Source organism: Thalassophryne amazonica, chromosome 7 (assembly GCF_902500255.1).
Source record: "Thalassophryne amazonica chromosome 7, fThaAma1.1, whole genome shotgun sequence".
In the NCBI taxonomy this organism is placed as follows: domain Eukaryota; kingdom Metazoa; phylum Chordata; class Actinopteri; order Batrachoidiformes; family Batrachoididae; genus Thalassophryne; species Thalassophryne amazonica.
In genome coordinates, this window is record NC_047109.1 from 102,155,798 (window position 1) to 102,178,150 (window position 22,353).

Consider the following 22,353-nt stretch of genomic DNA (forward strand, 5'->3'; position numbering starts at 1 on the left):
ATTGCAACTGGAGGAACATATCCATAGTGCAACTTTTGACTGTTGCATCAACAGTTATATAGTTTCAGAGTGGAGAGGCAAAGAGAAGGATTTTTTTTTTTTTTTTTTTTTTTAAGAAATTTAATTTCAGCTATAGTTTCCAGAAGGCACATAGAAGATCCAAGTCTAGATTCACCTCTCTGCCACTCTATCATTTTGAATGGTTGATCTCAAATATATTATGCAAAAAAATCCTCTCTAATAACTTTCAGGTTGAAGATGGTCATTATTATTAAAGTCTAATAAATAATGATCTTAAACTTATTTATTTTCTGCTGTTTGCAATTACTCTTATGCCTATATCATGCTTACTTGCATTTGCTTGTTTTTATGTTTTATTTGCAGTTGTTTCTATTTTAAATTGTTCTTATGGGCACAAGATTTGGATTTATTGTTGTCTTGATGTTTTATTCTGTAGATCACTTTGTAAATAGTTCTTCCTTGCAAGTGTTAAATAAATAATCCATGTTTCCTGTGTAATTTACGAGTTAGAAAGTGAGACAGAACATTTTAATTTCATTTGCAAACAATGAAAAGAAGAAGGCTGAAACAACAATAATATTATAGCCAATGTAATTTAATTAATTTGACAGTACAAAACAGAGTCACACAGTAACATCACAAGGCACAGGACATTAGCATGGGTATACAATTTGGGACAAAAGCCTTTAATGGTTTACACATACAATAAACATAATCATTGGTGACCCTTTTGGAAAAGAGCATTTATGATTTCTGTTCAGACTTTTTAATTGCACCTAAAAAAAAATACATGACATCTTAGTGTTTTTATGGAAAGTGCATGTATTTTTACCCATGATCCCTTCAGGTGGCATATTTCACATTCACAGTAACAAAGTAATAAGTCATATTTTGTATATTAATTATGTTGGCCTTGTTATTCAATATATTACAGTACAATACAACACACTCCTCTACATTACATTTATTTTCACACATATACATATATACTTTATGTTAGGTTAATAGAAAACAGTCTTGAAATATTTGATTGGATTGCGTAAATGGTAAAATTAAAGCATAAGGGGTTTGGGCAGAAAATGGGACAGTCATTTTTTAAAATAAATACCTCGAAATTTTGTTGGATTAAATGAAAAAACTTGCTGTAGTTTGAGTGGCACTTATTTGTTATAACAGGACATAACACTGGGAAGTAATGTACTTTGTAATGTACATTAACAATCGTGTGGTCCAATAATTTCAACAACCATGGCAAATATTCTTATCTTTATGCAATGAGGTGATACAAATCCATATTAGTCTTTGGTAGACTGTGGCTTGGTAATACTATTGTGATACTAAGTAATTTGTTAACCAATGTGACTGTACATGCAGAATTAATTGAACACTAAGATGTGGTGAATGTGTTACACATTCACCACATCTTAGTGTTCAGTCAAAACCAACAGTACAACTACGACAATTAAGTGAACAAATTATTTACAACTTTTTTCTTTAAATTATTATACTGTGATGGATAGCAGTGAACGATAAACCAAAGTATGTGGCTATAGGTGTTGACCTTGTATGATAAGTGGTAGTGGCTGCAGGTCCAAGACATTTCCCTACAGTGGCACTCTGCCACCGGGTGGCTAAGGCAAGACCCAATAAGACCAAATGGTGAATAACAATGTATTCCAGTACAACTACTTTATAAGAGGTTCTGTATAAACAAAATGTCAAGTCTGAGAGCATGCGCTGGTGCTGGACTCCACAACACAATGGAACCACCTTTGGTCCTGGATGGCAACCACCCAGGTAGCCAGCTGGACCATTCCAACCAGACCGGTGTCATTTAAGAAAGTTAAAATAAAAAATTGCTGATATTTTTGTGGAACTTGTACCAGCAGAAATCCAACAAGATAAACACAGATAGTAGCTGTAGTAGCAGTAGTAGTAGTATTGCAATGTATTGTTAATACTAATGGGTTCTATCCTAGCCACTCCGGGTGTTCTATCCTAGCCACTCCGGGTGTTTGAGAGCTACCACTCGAGATACAACTCTCTTACTTTATAGAATAGTTTGCTCTTTGGGAAAAGACAGTCCGATTCTGTCGAGTCTTTTAAACTCCAACAAAAGACATTTGTTGTCTTTAATACAATTCCTGAACAGATGTGTAAAACTCTGACTACAGAAAGTAAAAACCCTCCCATGTGTTGCTTCTACCTGTGGACCTAAAACAGGTAATCTCACTAATTAGCTCATCCACCTGCTTGAAGAGCTGAACTAATTACAGTCAGCTGGTTTATTAGGAAGATGGAACAAATATGTGGCAGGACTTTTACTTTCTGAAGCTGGAGTTTTACACCTCTGTCCCTGAACAGGATAACACTGGCTTGTATGTATTCGACTGGTGCTATTTACTAAGTGTGCTATACTTCCCTACTTTATATTATGTACATACATTTTATGTTTTTAAGTTTTTAATGAGTATTACAGTACCGTGTTTGTATTTGGTTAATCTGTATTGCTTTTAGTTTAGTAGTTCGTGCTGTTGCCTCAGCACGAAGGTCATGGGATCACTTTCTGCCTGGGGGACCTTTCTGTGTGGAGTTTGCTTGTTCTCCTCGTGTTTGCGTGGGTTCCCTCTGGGTGCTCCGTCTTCCTCACACAAATATATGCAGGTTAGGTGGACTGGAAACTTCAAATTGACTGTAGGTGGGAATGCGGGTGTGAATGTGTTTGTCTATATGTGGCCCTGCGACAGACTGGCATCCTGTCCAGGGATTATCCCGCCTCACGCTCTATGACTGCTGGGATAGGCTTCAGCCCCCTTTGACCTTTAATTGGAGTTAGTGGGTATAAAAAGATATTACTTTTAAACATGTTCGGTCTAATTGTTAATGTTAAAGCAGTTTGAATTGTAGAATTTGGTACTAAAAGTGCAAGTTATTTTGTTGCTATCACCATCTGTAGCCACACCCCAAAACCAAATCAAATATTTATTCAATAATGTTATTGATATTTAACAGCACTACTATGCTGGTAGCAATGAAACCAGGAATTCAAATTCAAACAAATGAAACTGCATGTTTTTTTGTTTGTTTTAACTGGGAACAGCCCATCAAGAATGCTCAGGAAGTGATTTATTCCAAACTAAAATTTACTTAAATACATTTTTATGTATTAAATTAAATATAAAATATTTTATATAATAGTGAAATAAATCATATTTTTGTCTTTTAATGCAGCAGATGATTTTTTATGTGGATATGGAAATGAATGTAATGTTTGTTCTTTCAGGAACAAGATGTATCATAACAGTCTTCTGTTAAAAAAGTAAAAACAAAGAAAAAAATCAAAATACATGGTACATCAATAAATATTTCTTATATTTTATATTAATTTCCAATTCTTAAAATGTACATCAACAGAAAATTAACAGTGCATTAAAAATGAATTTTGTATTCAGCACCTCACAATCCTTTAATCATGCACATTATTGTTTCAGTTTGACTTAAATAGAATACTCTAACATTTTAGATTTTATTATATTTGATTTATTTTTGCTACTTCAGCCACTTGACACAATGTGAGGTGAAACATTTGCACACCTCTTTAACTGTTAGGTTGTGGCTTTTGCGCTTCATTTTAAGTAATGGTAAGAATATTTCTCACTCCGTTACAAGTGCAAACAGAATATGAACAGCAGGTGAACACTTCCATGTGTACCTTTAAGGAGTTTCAAAGGTGGACAAAGTCAACACACAGCTTCACACATCCACAGCTGAAATGAAAAGAGCACTACAATTATTACGGTTTGTTGTTGGCACTTTTAAACATCTCTTACCACCTCTGTTGATTTCAAAGGTTATTTCTGTCTTAGCTTGTCAATGCTTTGCCTTTAACGTCCTCTCAGAGTGTTTTCTCTCTCTCTTTCTCTGTCTCTCTCTCTCTCTGATTGTGTGTTATTGTAACTTTCAGATCACCAACCAATGATGCAGCTGTGGGAACAACAGAACCAAACGCTTAATATTATTTTTCTACGCCTATTTCCACACATGTATGTGGGATCAGTGTGTGTTTGAAATATTTGGAGATTAAGTATCTTCCTCTATGAGTCTTAATTGCTGAATTTAAATCAAGTCACGAAGTTGTATTTACCGTGAACTGCCGAACTTCCCCGTTGTCCACCAAATGATGCTCTGTCTCTGGGGTGATGGCATAAGCCAGCCTCTGTACAAGAGCAAGTTAAGAATAATAATAAGCAAGATTAAAAATCTTCAGATGTTATAAAACCTTTTAAAATTGACTGCACACATGTAGTACGCAGGAATCAAAGTCAGGTCTACATAGTGGAAGCCCAACTCCTTATCCCACAGAGTTACCTGCTCTACATTGTGTGAAGTGTCATTGAACCACTTCAGAAGGAGTTGTGATTATGAAGTCAACGTCTTAAATGAACACAAAAGTCCAGTTATTTCCCCTTAAAGACATCGGAGCAGGATTATTTTTTTGTTCATGTACATCTTCATCAAACGGGTTTAGAGGCAGCTGCACTTTTATGACTCGTGGACAGTTGGACGGACAGATAGATAAGGTAATTCCTGTACATCCCACATTTTTGTATGTGTGGGGGGTATAATTAAATAAGAGAGAGTATCATTTACACTATAATGATATACCATGTGTTTGGAAAGTATTCACAGCACTTCACTGTTTCCACATTTTGTTATGTTACAGCATTATTCCACAATGGAATAAACCCTAAAATTCTACTCACAACACCCCATAATGACAACATGAAAAAAGTTTTTTTTTTGGAAATTTATTAAAAATAAAAGAAACTAAGAAATCACGTGCACATAAGTATTCACGACCTGAGCTCAATACTTTGTTGATGCACCTTTGGCAGCAGTTACAGCCTCAAATCTTCTTGAATATGATGCCACATGCTTGGTGCACCTATCTTTGGGCAGTTTTGCCAATTCCTCTTTGCAGCACCTCTCAAGCTCCATCAGGTTGGATGGAGAGCACTGGATCACAGCCATTTTCAGATCTCTCCAGAGATGTTTAATCGGATTCAGGTCTGGGCTCTGGCTGGGCTACTCAAGGGCATTCACAGAGTTGTCCTGAAGCCACTCCTTTGATATCTTGGCTGTGTGCTTAGGGTCATTGTCCTGCTGAAAGATGAACTGTCACCCAGTCTGAGGTCAAGAGCACTCTGCAGCAGGTTTTCATCCAGGATGTCTCTGCTTATTGCTGTATTCATCTTTGCCTCAATTAAATCCTGTCTCAGAGGTTTACAGACAATTCCTTTGACTTCTTGCTTGGTTTGTGCTTTGACATGCTCTACCAACTGTGGGACCTTATATGTAAACAGGTATGTGCCTTTCCAAATCATGTCCAGTCAGCTGAATTGACCCCAGGTGGACTCCAATTAAACTATAGAAACATCTCAAGGATGATCAGTGGAAACAGGATGCAGCCAAGCTCAATTTAGAGCTTCATAACAAAGGCTGGGAATAATTACGTACGATTTCTTAGTTTTTTATTTTTAATGAATTTGCACAAATCTAAAAAAAAACTTTGTTCACATTGTTATTATGGAGTACTATGTGTAGAATTTTGAAGGAAAATTAATTTCATCCATTTTCATATAAGGCTGTAACATAAAATGTGGAAAAAGTAAAGCGCTGTGAATACTTTTTTTGGATGCACCGTAGCGCTAATAAATCATGTGACCTTAACTTTGGCAATGAATCATAGCTAAGACTTACATCACATAACTTCCCAGGCAAAATGCAGAGCTTGTAGATAGCGTAGAGAGGCACCATCGTCATTGATGAAATGGCCAGACACCAGCCTACCACATTAGCCCATGTAGGAAACATGTAGGAGCCATAGTTTGGAGGGTTGAATGTGGCAAAACTCACCACCACCATGAACTGTGAAAAGAAAAAGAAAATACCTGACTTGATTGAATGTCAACCAGTCAAATTAAACCCACAGTATAGAAATCTATGAGATACAGACAATAATTCTAGCTCTTATTATTATTGCCTGTGTTGGGGAAGATATGGTTGTTGTAGTTTGCATGTCTGTTTATCACCAGGACATCACAGAAACACATTTAATCAATTTCAATGAAGCGCATTTTCTTGCAGCTCTGGATCAAGGGGCAGCGCTTGCATTGATTCATGGCAAGTGACTTAAATGCAGGCTTGGAGTAACTATAGAAGTAACTCCATAACTAAGACTGGTTTATCTGCAACTGGAGAAAAAATAACTGGGGAATATAAAAGCAAATGTAACTGAGTGATTAAAGTAACTAAATACTTATGAATTAATTTTGTTTATAATGTCTCAAATTTATTTTTGTGTCATTTGTACTTTGGCAAAGGAGAACCTCCAACTGTACTTGAACTGAGTTGGTGATAGATAAAGGACTGTTAGACCTTGTTGGACGTATGCAATCTCTAAGTGCCCTCAACTTGAAGCAACATTTAAACAGTTGCAGAAAATGATTTAATAACATCTTATTGGTTTAAAGTGTATCTGTTCTGTAGTACTTTGAGTTTCCTGGTTAAAGTTCTAATGAGAACTATTTGTGAGGAACCTTGGGGTAATTTTTGATCCTACGTTGTCCTTTGACCTCCACATTAGAAACATTATGAGTACTGCTTTCTTCCACCTGTGAAATATAGCAAAGCTTTGTCCCATCCTGTCTATGGCTGATGCTGAGACCCTGATTCATGCGTTTTTCTTCTAGATTGGACTACTGCAATGTTCTATTTTCTGGTTTACCACAGTCCAGCATTAGGGCTCTCCAACTGGTTAAAAATGCTGCTGCCAGACTTTGACATGAAACAGAAAGTTTGACCACATTACACCCATTTTGGCATCTCTTCACTGGCTTCCTGTCCTTGTGAGTCATTCTTTATGGACTGGCACCTCGCTACTTAGCTAACCAAATTAAACCCTACGTACTGATCCAGGCTCTGTGTTCTCAGGGTGCAGGACTACTTTGTGTCCCTAGGGTGAATAAAAGGTCTGTGGGTCACAGAGCTTTCTCTTATCATGCCCCTGTTCTGTGGAATGATCTCCCTGCGTCAATAAAAAAGTCAGATTCTGTGGAGACTTTCAAGTCCAGAATTAAGATGCACTTATTTTCCCTTTCATATGGCTAGCATACTGGTATAGTTTTGTTTTAAGCTTTTTACTCTTAATTCATTTTATTAGGAAACGGAGCTTGCCGTGGCCTCAACTTTATCTAAATTCTGGGTCTTTTAGTGAATCTTAGGGCTAGTGGCCGGCGATCACTTTAGTATTTCTTCTGTTTTTCTTGTTACTTAATAATGACAAATTATACTGTTTTTGTCTTTCTGATGCCTGATTCTGTTTTATTCTTTCCTCTCTGTTTGAGTTGTGGCTCCATCCAGAGATGGGTGTGGTCTCTGTTCCTGAAACCCTTCTTTCTTGTGCACCAGCAACATTTCCTGTATTCCTTTGTGAATTGTTTTGTCATTTCTGTCAGTAGCATGGCCCAAGCAGAGGGTAACCCCTTTGAGTCTGATCTGCTTGAGGTTTCTCCCTCAGAGGGAGTTTTTCTTTACCACTGTCGCATGTGTGCTTGCTCTGGGGGTTGCTAAAGTTAGACGTTACTTGTGTGAAGCGCCTTGAGGCAACTTTGTTGTGATTTGGTGCTATATAAATGAAAATAAATTGAAATTGAAATAAAAAAAAAAGTGCACAGACTCACCAGGAGGAAGCAGGGGCTGACAAACTTCCAGCACAGCCTCCAGTACATACCGGGTCTGTGACCAATCATCTCCTCGATGTCATCACTGAACCGGTCTACTCCTGAAACACACACAAGTACCCAACACAACTTCAGCAGCGTGCTTATAGTCTACTTTAATCTATTAATATTTATACAACAGTGAAATTAGTGTTCTTAATGTTAAGGATGACCAAAACGTATTTGCGGTAATGTCACTACTATATCAGTGCTGTATTTGGAAAGTGAAATCCAATTCCTCCAGGAAGTTGCAATGTTGAATTCACAACAGTTAATCATTCAACAAATCTACATTAATTGTGTGCAACATTGCAATTTTAAACACTGAGACTATTAAACGTTTTGAAACTTCCTTTTAAAATTTCTAATCTTAATATTTATATATAGAGAGAGAGAGAGAGAGATAGAGAGATAGAGAGAAAGAGAGAGAGAGAGAGAGAGAGAGAGAGAGAGAGAGAGAGATAGTGCATCTGGAAAGTATTCAGTGTTTCACTTTGTCCACATTTTATGTTACAGATGTATTCCAAAATGGATGCAATTCATGTTTCTCCTCAAAATTCTACACACAATATCCCATAATGACAATGTGAAAAACTTTTTTTTTTTTTTTGCAAATGTATTAAAATAAACTACACAGTAAATCACCAGTGTCAAATTAACACTGGCAGTGTTAATTTGACACTGGTGATTTACTGTGTAAGAAATCACATGTACATAAGTATTCACAGCCTTTGCCATGAAGCTCAAAACTCAGGTGACTCCTCTTCCCACTGATCATCCTTGAGATGTTTCTACAGCTTAACTGGAGTCCACCTTGGGTGAATTCAATTGGTTGAACATGATTTGGAAAGACACACACCTGTCTACATATAATGTCCCACAGTTGACAGTGCATGTCAGAGCACAAACTAAGCATGAAGTCAAAGGAATTGTCTGTAGAACTTTGAGAATGGATTGTCTCAAGGCGCAAATATGGGGAAGGGTACAGAAACATTTCTGCTGCTTTGAAGGTCCCAAAGAACACAGTGGCCTCTGTCATCTGTAAATGGAAGACATTCAGATCCACCAGGACTCTTCGTAGAGTGGGCAGACGGAAGCCACTCTTTAGTAAAAGGCACATGGCAGCCCACCTGGAGTTTGCCAAAAGGCACCTGAAGGACTCTCAGACCATGAGAAACAAAATTCTCTGGTGTGATGAGAGAAAGATTGAACTCTTTGGTGTGAATGCCAGGTGTCATGTTTGGAGGAAACCAGACACCATCCCTACAGTGAAGCATGGTGGTGGCAGCATCATGTTGTAGGGATTAAAAAGTGAAGCGCTGTGAGATATATATATATATATATATATATATATATATATATATATATATATATACACACACCACACACACGTGTATGTACAATGCATTTTATTACAATGGTATGTAATTCATAGCAGATTAATAATTTATTGGCCGTGGTCCTCCATCCAGATTAATTTAAAGATCTTCAAAGAAAGATTTGAACAACTCAAGTCTCTAAAATTTTACACAAAAATAATAATTGCTACTATTATTTCAATTTTTACTTGTTCCCACAATTTCATTTGGGGGTGGGGGACTTAAATCATCACTATGCTTTGCAACCTTTTGGATAACCTATCGCAAAGTCAGAGATTTTAAACCACAACGATCCAAAAAAGTCTGCAAAATCCTGGGGAGGACTTGAGGTCATGCATATTGATCGAAATTGCAGAATTGTATATCCATTCCTTTTCTATACCCATTTCTTCCAGTCAAGGTGGTCTGGAGCCTATCCCAGCAGTTCTCTTGTTTATCTTGGTTGATTTAGTTCCTTTAATTCATAAGACAACCACAGTCACAGGAATGAGTTTGCTTTAATGGCTCTCACAGCATGGGTGTATATCCAGTGTGGTCAGCACAGCAGAAACTAAGATCAGCAGGATCAAAGGGTTCCTGTCAACAATAGTGAGGATGGGAAAAGTCACACAGGAGCCCCAGGCTTGATTTATTTGGTTTGCTAGGGTCAGGACCCACTAAAGTGGGCCATATGCTGATCCCAACTGTCTGGGGCCTGGTTAGTACTTAGCCCTCAATAAACCTCAGTCCAGACATTCAGGTCAACTATTTTCAATGACCTTTAGATTGGTTTGGTAATGTTTTGTACCTGCTAGTGTTTTAGAATGACTGTGAGGTTTACAATCATGATGACAAAGCTTATTTTTTATGTGTATTGAGTTTATAAAAAAAAATTCTTGTAAAATGAAGAAAGGGATTCATTCATGAGAGCAAATCCGTCCACCAAGGCTGACAAAGTCCACGATGTTAAAGTATCTGCCTGAATTGACTTTAACAGGACTAAAGTATTAATTAACGAGGTGCTACCATATTCAAGGATAGTTGTTGTTGAAGCCTAAGTGAGACCTAATACAGTGTTTAGTTTTGTCGATAAGAAAAGGGCGTAAAATGGAAACTGACTTTTCGGGTCTCCCCCACTCGTCACTCCCGGCAATCTGCAATCTAGCCCATGACAAATGAGAACTGCCTGTTCCTCAGCTGCAAAGTTCTTTTTGCAGTGACCATCGGCTGCTGAGTGAACGCGAGCAGCAGTCGAAAACCAGTCCATTTATCCGTGCGAAACTCAAATGTGCAACAGCTTTGCAATACATGCACAGGAACCAGGTGGAAACTTAACAGGATGGAAACGCGAACTGGAACTTCTATCTGTAATATCTTTAAGTCTAATGGAAAAGTGATGCACTGAGGCACGTTACAGCAATACCAACAGATTTGTCATCATCCTCCTAATATGGCATCAGCTTTACCAGCCATGAATCAAGCTTTCTTTCCTTCTTCTTCTTCACTGCTGTCCATCCTTCTTACCATAGAACCATGCAATGCCGATGGCTTCAATAAGCACTCCAAAGAGAATTGATGTTCCCGCTGCAAAGTGGTCCAACAGAGTAAACACGTACATTCCACCCTGGAAAAAAGGAGAGCAAGAGACAGGATTTGTTTTATTCTTGTAACTTGCCCGTTTCATTCGACTTCACAAAATTTCAAATTTCAAATTTATTAATTTATATAGCGCCAATTCACGACAAAATCGTCTCAAGGCGCTTCACAACATAAAAACAGTTAAAAATTTAAAACACAATAAAACAACCATAAGAAAAAAAACAGACTATCTATCATCATCATCTATCTATCTATCTATCACTGAACCTCACAATCATTTAACCTTGAGTTTCATTGCCTCCAAACATCAACACTACTTAAAGATGGGAAAAGATGTCAAGAAGGATGTCATTTGCAAAATGATAATCTGTTTGGCAACAGCACCCGTCAACATGAAGACAGGAAGGGCTACAGCAAATAGGTAAAATCAATAAGGATGTGGTCACCTTGTTTAGAATAGAATTTCCTGGAAAACAACAGAATTCATTGCTTTGTGAAATTGTGACATTCAACTCCTACAAGGCTACAAACTTTAAAATTTGTTTTTCAAAACACTTGCAGAGCAATTATCTGATGTAACCCATTTAATTTGCAGTGTAGGGATTCATCCAGTGAAGGTTTGACCTTTCTTTCAATTAATAACTTTACTAACACAGATCTTCCAAAAAATTTGCTGCTTTTTGAAAGACTCAGCTGCTGTGAGGACTGAAGGTGGCAAATGGTATCATCTGAAGTTATTCCAAATACAAGATGTGCACTTTGTGTATGTTGCCACTAGAGGACGATGTCGAACAGATAAAGCAAAACTGTATTCCACAAAATCCATTTTGCTTACATTTGAGGAAGAAACGTTTTTGATGACCTTATTTTGAGTTTATCATATTGCTGGATTACATGTTGCTTAATTATCATTTTATATATTATATATTAAGGGTAAATACATCACTGTATGCAATTATTTATGACCTTCTAGAAAATGTCAAATTTCACTTCTTTAAAGCTTTTTAAGACCAGTATTTATATATCATCAGTAAATATCTAAAAACTGACATTAAGGATATAAAATCAGAACCAAATCAATGGATGCCCAGTTGCAGCACTCTTCCTGAATATGATGCCACAAGCTTGGTGCACCTATTTTTGGGCAGTTTTGTCCGTTCGTCTTTGCAGCACCTCTCAAGCTCCATCAGGTTGGATGGGGAGCGTCGGTGCACAGACATTTTCAGATCTCTCCAGAGATGTTCACTCAGATTCAGGTCTGGACTGTCTGGCTGGGCCACTCAAGAACATTCACAGAGTTGTCCTGAAACCACTCCTTCGATATCTTGGCTGTGTGCTTAGGGTCATTGTCCTGCTGAAAGATGAACCATTGCCCCAGTCAAGAGCGCTCTGGAGCAGGTTTTCATCCAGGATGTCTCTGTACATTGCTGCATTCATCTTTCCCTCAATCCTGACTAATCTCCCCGTTCCTGGTTGAACTGCATGACAGTAATATGTTGTGTTTTTAGGTGATTGATGGCTGACCAGTGTTTCTTTGATCTGAGACATTGAGAGGATTGTTTGACAGGAAAAGATCCATGCTCCAAGAACAGCGGTCCATCCTGGATAAGGAGTATCACTGAAGCCAGCAAAATTTATGATGACAGACTTTGTAAAGATCTTCATGGAACCTTTAAAATTAAATGATTTTAATGAGTGTCAAAGTCGTTTCTTAGATGGACCAGAATCATCTGATCGTACACATGGATGGAATGATGCGAAATGTTGCTTTTGTTCAAGTGTCATACAGTGCAGCACATGTCAAGATAAGAAATCCTACTTCGTTTCACCTCTGCTTGTGCATATCCTTTCAGTCTCAGCATCAGTGGTAACACATGGAATGATACATAATAGCTGTTCTTTATTGGATGTGAAAATGGCACCTTTTAAACCCCGTCTTTACAGCAACAAAATTGTTTTTGCAATTGTTCCAGCTCAACGACAATTGTGAAGCAGAGAGCAAACGTGCCACAGCAATTTACAGATGGTACATGAGCAACAGAGCATCTTTAAACATACTGTACATATTTAGTTTTGGACTTTTATTAAATTACATGGAATATTTTAAGGTGTTGCAACAATCCTAACTTCATGTTCAGTAGGTTAATATCTCAAATCTCTGAGATCTCCACACTAAATGTTGTCATCTGTGCTTCTGGAGTTTTCTGTCTGATTGTTGCTGAGACACGGTTTTGGATTTGGGGTTTCCTATAATGAGCACTGTGAATTCAGGGTCATGCTGTTCAGTCTGGAAAATGCCCACAGCAATTACAGCTCCTTTTAACGATGTGAGACCTGTGTTGTCAACATTTGTGCTTTTACTTATGAGACAGAAAACAGTCCTCCAGTATAGATCTGTTTGGAGGCGACATCTTGTAACGCATTAAGAAATATTGGAGAGAAGATTGTAATAGATCATCAATATTAATCTCCTCTGATAACAGCCTTAATCGATATAAAACTCTACTTGTGAAGATAACAGTGTAGGACTTTAAGCATTTCAGTAGATGATGATGATGATATCTCACTGAAAATGTGGCCACCAAGAAAGTGGTTACATTGACTAAAACTGTGATGTGCAATGCCATGAAAACATCGGTTAAATGAGGGTTATTCATTCTTAACCTTCTACTTGTTCATGAATCTCTACAGGATCACCTTTTCAAATAAATGAGGGGAATAACATAGCATGCCAACATAGTGTGGACACTCAGTATACAACACCTGCATCTTATGTTTCACACAGATTAATGCAGATTAATTCTTTATGATTCATATGATGGTGTGTTGATGTGACAATTCTGTCTAAAAGTGAATACTCATGTTTTGTGGTAACCATACCATATCATTGACTCAGGATTTGTAACGTCAGGTGACGTAGCCTATATAAACTCAATGTAACTGCAATTGTGTCACTTGTTACTGGTGCATTGTTGAGACAGGTTCTACATATTCCTTCACATTTCTTCATGTTCAAGGGATCCATAGGAGGTGATGTATCCAGTTAAGCCTCCAAAGTTGGCCAGCGTAGTCTGGTGAAGGGGAACGACGCAGTAACAGGCTACTAGTGGAGGTGGCAAAGTGGTAGCAGAGCTCAACTGTGGCTGGGTTTTAGCATGAATGTCAAAGATTTTAGGCATGTTCAGCATTTTTCCCAGCAGCACAACAAACATCAGAGTCAGCCAACATACATCAATATAGCTTCTGTGGAGTCTGACAGATCTCGGTGCTGATCGTTGTTCATGTCTGTCAGCAAACACCAGGCTCATCGTTACAGTGTGAAAATACCATTTAGCCATTTTTGAGTTATGCTTTAGTTTTCATGCACTGATCTTTGGTTAAGTATTTTATTTATGGTTTAAGTTATATTCACTCTGGGCTCATTGTAGTTTGTTGTTTTAGTTATCTGTCATTCCATGTCAGTGTGTCTGTAGGTGTGGTGCCATCACTCAGTGTCCCTCACAGCTGTTCCACATCACAATCAACACGCATGTCACTTGTCTGCTCTTTTGTGTTATTGTTTAAGTTGGACACAGTTCTTCCTCAGTTGCTGGATTATTCTTGTTTGTGCTATTTCTGCTACTGTGTTTTTCCATGTTTTGTTCCATGCTTTCTCTCTTTCCCTGACAAGCCATGCTGCAGCTGACTCTTACCACACCTGGTGTTTGGACTGTTTGCTGGTAGGTTCAGGACTCATTTTGTGGTGAAATATCACTTACTGCTGACATTTTGGGTACAGTTTAAGACAAATCAAAACATAGCTATCCTGAGCAAGTTTGACATTTCATGATCACCTGAGATCAAAGGTTACATGACCATATTGCCTTTCTATTAAAGGTGATATTATTTAATAGTAGTGTTCTATAGTAGCCATATCTTTAACCATTTCCTGAAAATAGCCAGTGTAAATGTTTTTGATGTTTCATAGGTCACCCAAGTTCAAAGGTCATGTGACCAATAGAAAGGTGATATATGATTTCATATTACGGTTTCATACTAACCATGGGTGTACTTTTAATCAATTTCTCAAAATAACAATTCTTAATAAGTTTGATATTTTATGGTCACCCATGATTAAAGGTCATGTGATCAATAGGAAGGTGATATGTCTTCATCGTTGTGTTCCATAGTAGCCATAGGTATATCTTCAATCACTTCATCAAAGTAGCCATTCTAAATGTTTTTGATTTTTCATAGGTCACCCAAGCACTAAGGTCATGTGACCAGTACAAAGTTGATATATGACTTCATTTTAGTGTTTCTCCCTGTTTTCTGTTGGGCATTTTTTAGTTTTTAGCATACCCAAGCATCTCAGCACCAGTTATGTGCACACCTGGATATACTACTTTACCATTAACCACTTCTTCAAAACTGCCATTCCAAATGAGTTTGACCTTTTGACAGAATGCCAAAGTTCTAAGGTCATGTGACCAATAGAAACACAATATTTAACTTCATATTAGTGTTTAATTATAACTGTGGGTGTATTTTTAACTCTTTCATTGAAATTGACATTTTAATTATGACACATTGTGCCCAAATTTTGATCTCAGCCTGTGACTTTGACTTTTCACTGATTTATCTTTTTTCCCCCTTTTTTTTCTCTCTCTCTCTAAAGCCAATCCATTTGAGCTTGACTGACTCTCAGTGGTCCCAACCTGATCAAAACTCTGGACACAGAACCAAAGACAATACTTGTTCCTACTATCAGTTTATTCTTTATTATATGCCTATTTAATATGGTGACGTGCAAGATGACAACATTTGCTGTTTTTGAGTAATAACATTAACAACTTGGAGAGGATGAGCTCCTTTATCAGTCAATGTATTCATTCACTCACTGCATTTTACTGAATGTGTGCCTTTTGCCAATGATAGAGTTTTCAGACCAATGTAGAAATCACTGAAAATTCCTGGAAAGCAGTGGCATTGCATAACTCCTCCCTGTTTTTCCAGCTCCACCCTGTTTACATGCACTTCCTTGTTTTTCATCACAGATCTGCACTTTGGAGGATGGGTGTAACGGCTGTTAACAGTCACTGCAGCCCACAGGGAACAAAAACAGAACAGATCAGCGCTGGCTGACAGCACAGATTCAGGTTTCTGTTCAGAGGAAGTGAAACTATTCCCCAGTCACTGGAACCGAGAGGGAAAATGGCGCAGCAACAACCTCGACTTGATCAAGAGAGAATATCCTGTTCGATCTGTCTGGACCTCCTGAGGGATCCAGTGGCTATTCTTTGTGGACACAGCTACTGTCAGAGCTGTATTCAAAGTTTCTGGGATGAAGAGGACCAGAAGAAAATCCACAGCTGTCCTCAGTGCAGAGAAACCTTCACACTGAGGCCTGTTCCGGTGAAAAACACCATGTTAGCAGAGTTAGTGGAGGAGCTAAAGAAGACTGGACTCTATACTGCTCCTGGTGATCACTGCTACGCTGGATCTGAAGATGTGGCTTGTGACTTGTGCACGGGGAGTAAACTGAAAGCTCTCAAGTCCTGCCTGATGAGTATGGCCTCTTATTGCAAGAAACACCTCCAGCCTCACTACGATGCAGCTCCTCTAAAGAAACACGAGCTGGCCGAGCCCTCCAATAAGCTCCAGGAGAACATCTGCCCTCTCCATGCTGAGGTGATGAAGATGTTTTGCCAGACTGATCAGCAGTGTATCTGTTATCTCGGCTCTATGGAGCAACATAAAGGTCACGATACAGTGTCAGCCGCAGCAGAAAGGGCTGAGAGACAGAAGATGCTTGAGGAACATTGGCAACAAATCCAGAGGAGAATCCAGGATGGACAATGAGATGAAGAAGCTCCAGCATGAGGTGGAAGACACCAATCACGCTGCAGATAAAGCAGTGGCAGACAGTGAGAAGATTTTCACTCGGCTTCTCCGTCTGATTAAGAAAAGAAACTCTGAAGTGAAGCAGCAGATCAGATCCCGGCAGAAAACTGAAGTGAGTCGAATCAGAGAGCTTCAGAAGAACTTGGAGCAGGAGATCGCTGATCTGACGAGGCAAGATGCTGGTTTGGATCAGCTCTCACGCACAGAAGATCACATCCATTTTCTGCAAAATTACCCCTCGCTGTCACACCTCAGTGACCTTACATTCTCCTCCAGCATCAAAATCCATCCTTGGAGGCACTTTGAGGACATGGTGGCAGCTGTGTCAAAGCTCAGAGATGAGCTACAGATCATTCTGAGAGACAAACGGGTGAAAAGCTCACAGACAGAGACTGAAGTGGATGTTTTACTGCCAGATCCAGAACCAAAGACCCGAGCTGACTTCTTAAAATATTCATGCGAAATCACCCTGGATCCAAATACAGCCAACAGAGAGCTGTTGTTATCAGAAGGGAACACAAAAGCAACATGGGGGAGCCGGGAACCGTTTTGTTGCAATCATCCAGACAGATTCATCGGATGTGTCCAGGTTCTGAGCAGAGAGAGTCTAACGGGTCGTCATTACTGGGAGGTGAAGTGGAGCGGAGAAGGAGTTTATATAGCAGTTGCATACAAGAATATTAAGAGAAGCGGGCCGTGGAATGAATGTGGATTTGGATACAATGACAAGTCCTGGGCATTAGATCATTTTGGCAATAATTATTCATTCACGCATAACAACATGTACACTCCAGTCTCAGGTCCTTGGTCCTCCACCATAGGAGTCTATCTCAATCACAGTGCAGGTATCTTGTCCTACAGTGTCTCTGAAACCATGACTCTCCTCCACAGAGTCCAGACCACGTACACTCAGCCGCTACACGTTGGACTTTGGTTTTATAGGTTTGGAGACTCTGCGAAGTATGTAAAATCAACTGTCAATCAAACAGTGTGGTTGAGGCTGTCACACAATAGATCTTTTTCTGTCGCTGTTTGTTCGATTTGTTCGATAGTTCTTTTCTAAAGACAGTAACCTTTGTTTTCCACATGAAAACGCAAACCACGTCAGGCCCATAAGTATTTGGACACCACTCCGTTGGCATTTGAATGAAACAATCGAGATGTGCTTGTAGTGTAGCTCATTATTGTTAAATCAATGGGCGTAACAATATATTTATATTAAACACTTAGGAATCATCAATATTTGGATACAGTACACAGTGCCTCTATTTTCAAAGCCCAAAAGTAATTGGACTAACTGAATATAAGCATTAGCTTTAAAACAATGCATCATTTTCATAGCCGGTCTGTGACTTAATTTCCATCTATCATTAAGATCTTCATGCATCCTTCCTCATTTGTCATATTGTGTCACTTCTTTCCATCATACTGCTTTTGGTCAGTCAGCTTTCTTTGTAAAAGCCACAACTCAGTGGAACGCTCTCCCTGATAGCATTAAGAACTCTGATTCTATCGGAAGCGTCAAAAACAAACTCAAAATTTACTGAAAGATACTCACCTCTATAACCACTGATTTTAGAAAACATTTGTAAAAATATGACTGTGTGAATGTGTTGTGCATATGTGAGTGTGTATGTCTGTGTGGGTGACTTACAGCTCTGGCAGCTCTGAGCTAATGTTTTTGGTGATGTTTATTATTTAGTTTTAATTGGAACCTGCCAAGGGGACTGCAGATGTAAATCAGCTTTAAGCTAACGTCTGGTACAAATGCGTCAAATGAAAACATTTATGTTCTTTATTGTACATGGTCCCTTTACAAATAAATGGGGAATAAAATAAAAATAAAATCATGAACAGTGTGGTACTGTAGGGCAAATCTGCTTGGAGTAGAACTTTTCAAAAACGATTAGCTGTGCAGACTGAGACCAGTGATGGAAGGCCACCAAGACATCCATGCCTATTTGGAAGGAGTTACAGGCTTCTGTTATTGCAACTGGAGGAACATAGCCATAGGTGCAACTTTTGACTGTTGCATCACAGTTATATAGTTTTCAGAGTGGAGAGGCAAAGAGAAGGGATTTTTTTTTTTTTTTTTTAAGAAATTTAATTTCAGCTATAGTTTCCAGAAGGCACATAGAAGATCCAGTCTAGATTCACCTCTCTGCCACTCTAGCATTTGAATGGTTGATCTCAAATATTATGCAAAAAAATCCTCTCTAATAAACTTTCAGGTTGAAGATGGTCATATTATTAAAGTCTAATAAATAATGATCTTAAAACTTATTTATTTTCTGCTGTTTGCATTACTCGTATGCCGATATCATGCTTACTTGACAATTTGCTTGTTTTTATGTTTTATTTGCAGTTGTTTCGATTTAAATTGTTCTATGGGGCACAAGATTTGGATTTATTGTTGTCTTGATGTTTATTCTGTAGGATCACTTTGTAAATAGTTCTTCCTTGCAAGTGTTAAATAAATAATCCATGTTTCCTGTGTAATTTACGAGGTTAGAAAGGTGAGACAGAACATTTTAATTTCATTTGCAAACAATGAAAAGAAGAAGGCTGAAACAACAATAATATTATAGCCAATGTAATTTAATTAATTTGACAGTACAAAACAGAGTCACACAGTACCATCCAAGGCACAGGACATTAGCATGGGTATACAATTTGGGACAAAAGCCTTTAATGGTTTACACATACAATAAACATAATCATTGGTGACCCTTTTGGAAAAGAGCATTTATGATTTCTGTTCAGACTTTTTAATTGCACCTAAGAAAAAAAAATACCATGACATCCTTAGTGTTTTTATGGAAAGTGCATGTATTTTTACCCATGATCCCTTCAGGTGGCATATTTCACATTCACAGTAACAAAGTAATAAGTCATATTTTGTATATATAATTATGTTGGCCTTGTTATTCAATATATTACAGTACAATACAACACAACTCCTCTACATTACATTTATTTTCACACATATACATATATACTTTATGTTAGGTTAATAGAAAACAGTCTTGAAATATTTGATTGGATTGCGTAAATGGTAAAATTAAAGCATAAGGGGTTGGGCAGAAAATGGGACAGTCATTTTTTAAATAAATACCTCGAAATTTTGTTGGATTAAATGAAAAAACTTGCTGTAGTTTGATGGCACTTATGTTGTTAGTAACAGGACATAACACTGGAAGTAATGTACTTTTGTAATGTACATAACAATCGTGTGGTCCAATATTTCAACAACCATGAGGGCAAATATTCTTATCTTTATGCAATGAGGTGATACAAATCCATATTAGTCTTTGGTAGACTGTGGCTTGGTAATACTATTGGATACTAAGTAATTTGTTAACCAATGTGACTGTACATGCAGAATTAATTGAACACTAGATGTGGTGAATGTGTTACACATTCACCACATCTTAGTGTTCGAGTCAAAACAACAGTACAACTACGACAATTAAGTGAACAAATTATTTACAACTTTTTTCTTTAAAGTATTATACTGTGATGGATAGCAGTGAACGATAAACCAAAGTATGGGCTATAGGTGTTGACCTTGTATGATAAGTGGTAGTGGCTGCAGGTCCAAGACATTTCCCTACAGTGGCACTCTGCCACCGGGTGGCTAAGGCAAGACCCAATAAGACCAAATGGTGAATAACAATGTATTCCAGTACAACTACTTTATAAGAGGTTCTGTATAAACAAAATGTCAAGTCTGAGAGCATGCGCTGGTGCTGGACTCCACAACACAATGGAACCACCTTTGGTCCTGGATGGCAACCACCCAGGTAGCCAGCTGGACCATTCCAACCAGACCGGTGTCATTTAAGAAAGTTAAAATAAAAAATTGCTGATATTTTTGTGGAACTTGTACCAGCAGAAATCCAACAAGATAAACACAGATAGTAGCTGTAGTAGCAGTAGTAGTAGTATTGCAATGTATTGTTAATACTAATGGGTTCTATCCTAGCCACTCCGGGTGTTCTATCCTAGCCACTCCGGGTGTTTGAGAGCTACCACTCGAGATACAACTCTCTTACTTTATAGAATAGTTTGCTCTTTGGGAAAAGACAGTCCGATTCTGTCGAGTCTTTAAACTCCAACAAAAGACATTTGTTGTCTTAATACAATTCCTGAACAGATGTGTAAAACTCTGACTACAGAAAGTAAAAACCCTCCATGTGTTGCTTCTACCTGTGGACCTAAAACAGGTAATCTCACTAATTAGCTCATTCCAGCACTGCTTGAAGAGCTGAACTAATTACAGTCAGCTGGTTTATTAGGAAGATGGAACAAATATGTGGCAGGACTTTTACTTTCTGAAGCTGGAGTTTTACACCTCTGTCCCTGAACAGGATAACACTGGCTTGTATGTATTCGACTGGTGCTATTTACTAAGTGTGCTATACTTCCCTACTTTATATTATGTACATACATTTTATGTTTTTAAGTTTTATAATGAGTATTACAGTACCGTGTTTGTATTTGGTTAATCTGTATTGCTTTTAGTTTAGTAGTTCGTGCTGTTGCCTCAGCAAGAAGGTCATGGGATCACTTTCTGCCTGGGGGACCTTCTGTGTGGAGTTTGCTTGTTCTCCTCGTGTTTGCGTGGGGTTCCCTCTGGGTGCTCCGTCTTCCTCACACAAATATATGCAGGTTAGGTGGACTGGAAACTTCAAATTGACTGTAGGTGGGAATGCGGCGTGTGAATGTTGTTGTCTATATGTGGCCCTGCGACAGACTGGCATCCTGTCCAGGGATTATCCCCCGCCTCACGCTCTATGACTGCTGGATAGGCTTCAGCCCCCTTTGACCTTTAATTGGAGTTAGTGGGGTATAAAAAGATATTACTTTTAAACATGTTCGGTCTAATTGTTAATGTTAAAGCAGTTTGAATTGTAGAATTTGAGTACTAAAAGTGCAAGTTATTTTGTTGCTATCACCATCTGTAGCCACACCCCAAAACCAAATCAATATTTATTCAATAATGTTATTGATATTTAACAGCACTAGCTATGCTGGTAGCAATGAAACCAGGAAGTTCAAATTCAAACAAATGAAACTGCATGTTTTTTGTTTGTTTAACTGGGAACAGCCCATCAAGAATGGCTCAGGAAGTGATTATTATTCCAAACTAAAAATTTACTTAAATACATTTTTATGTATTAAATTAATATAAAATATTTATATAATAGTGAAATAAATCATATTTTTGTCTTTTAATGCAGCAGATGATTTTTATGTGGATATGGAAATGAATGTAATGTTTGTTCTTTCAGGAACAAGATGTATCATAACAGTCTTCTGTTAAAAAAGTAAAAACAGAAAGAAAAAAAATCAAAATACATGGTACATCATAAATATTTCTTATATTTTATATTAATTTCCAATTCTAAAATGTACATCAACAGAAAATTAACAGTGCATTAAAAATGAATTTTGTATTCAGCACCTCACAATCCTTTAATCATGCACATTATTGTTTCAGTTTGACCTTAAATGAATACTCTAACATTTTAGATTTTATTATATTTGATTTATTTTTGCTACTTCAGCCACTTGACACAATGTGAGGTGAAACAATTTGCACACCTCTTTAACTGTTAGGTTGTGGGCTTTTGCGCTTCATTTTAAGTAATGGTAAGAATATTTCTCACTGCCGTTACAAGTGCAAACAGAATATGAACAGCAGGTGA

The 22,353-nt window shown here is 37.9% G+C and overlaps 2 protein-coding genes across 2 annotated transcripts in view; one reads left to right on the forward strand and one right to left on the reverse strand.

Moving 5' to 3' along the window:
• Positions 1–3,867: 3,867 nt before the first annotated feature.
• The window catches only part of slc6a3 (solute carrier family 6 member 3), a 59,757-nt gene continuing 41,271 nt past the window's right edge, over positions 3,868–22,353 (reverse strand). The window contains exons 14-16 of the mRNA XM_034175254.1: positions 5,782–5,949; positions 4,166–4,237; positions 3,868–4,005 (exon numbers count right to left, since the gene is read on the reverse strand). Of these exons, the coding sequence (XP_034031145.1) occupies positions 3,982–4,005; positions 4,166–4,237; positions 5,782–5,949 (264 nt within the window). The 3' untranslated portion in view covers positions 3,868–3,981. The remainder of the gene's footprint in view (positions 4,006–4,165; positions 4,238–5,781; positions 5,950–22,353) is intronic.
• On the forward strand, positions 15,911–18,159 carry LOC117514689 (tripartite motif-containing protein 16-like). The gene is given in 2 exon segments (XM_034175253.1): positions 15,911–16,593; positions 16,595–18,159. Coding segments are annotated over 2 exon segments (1,752 nt in total). The 5' UTR covers positions 15,911–15,952; the 3' UTR covers positions 17,706–18,159.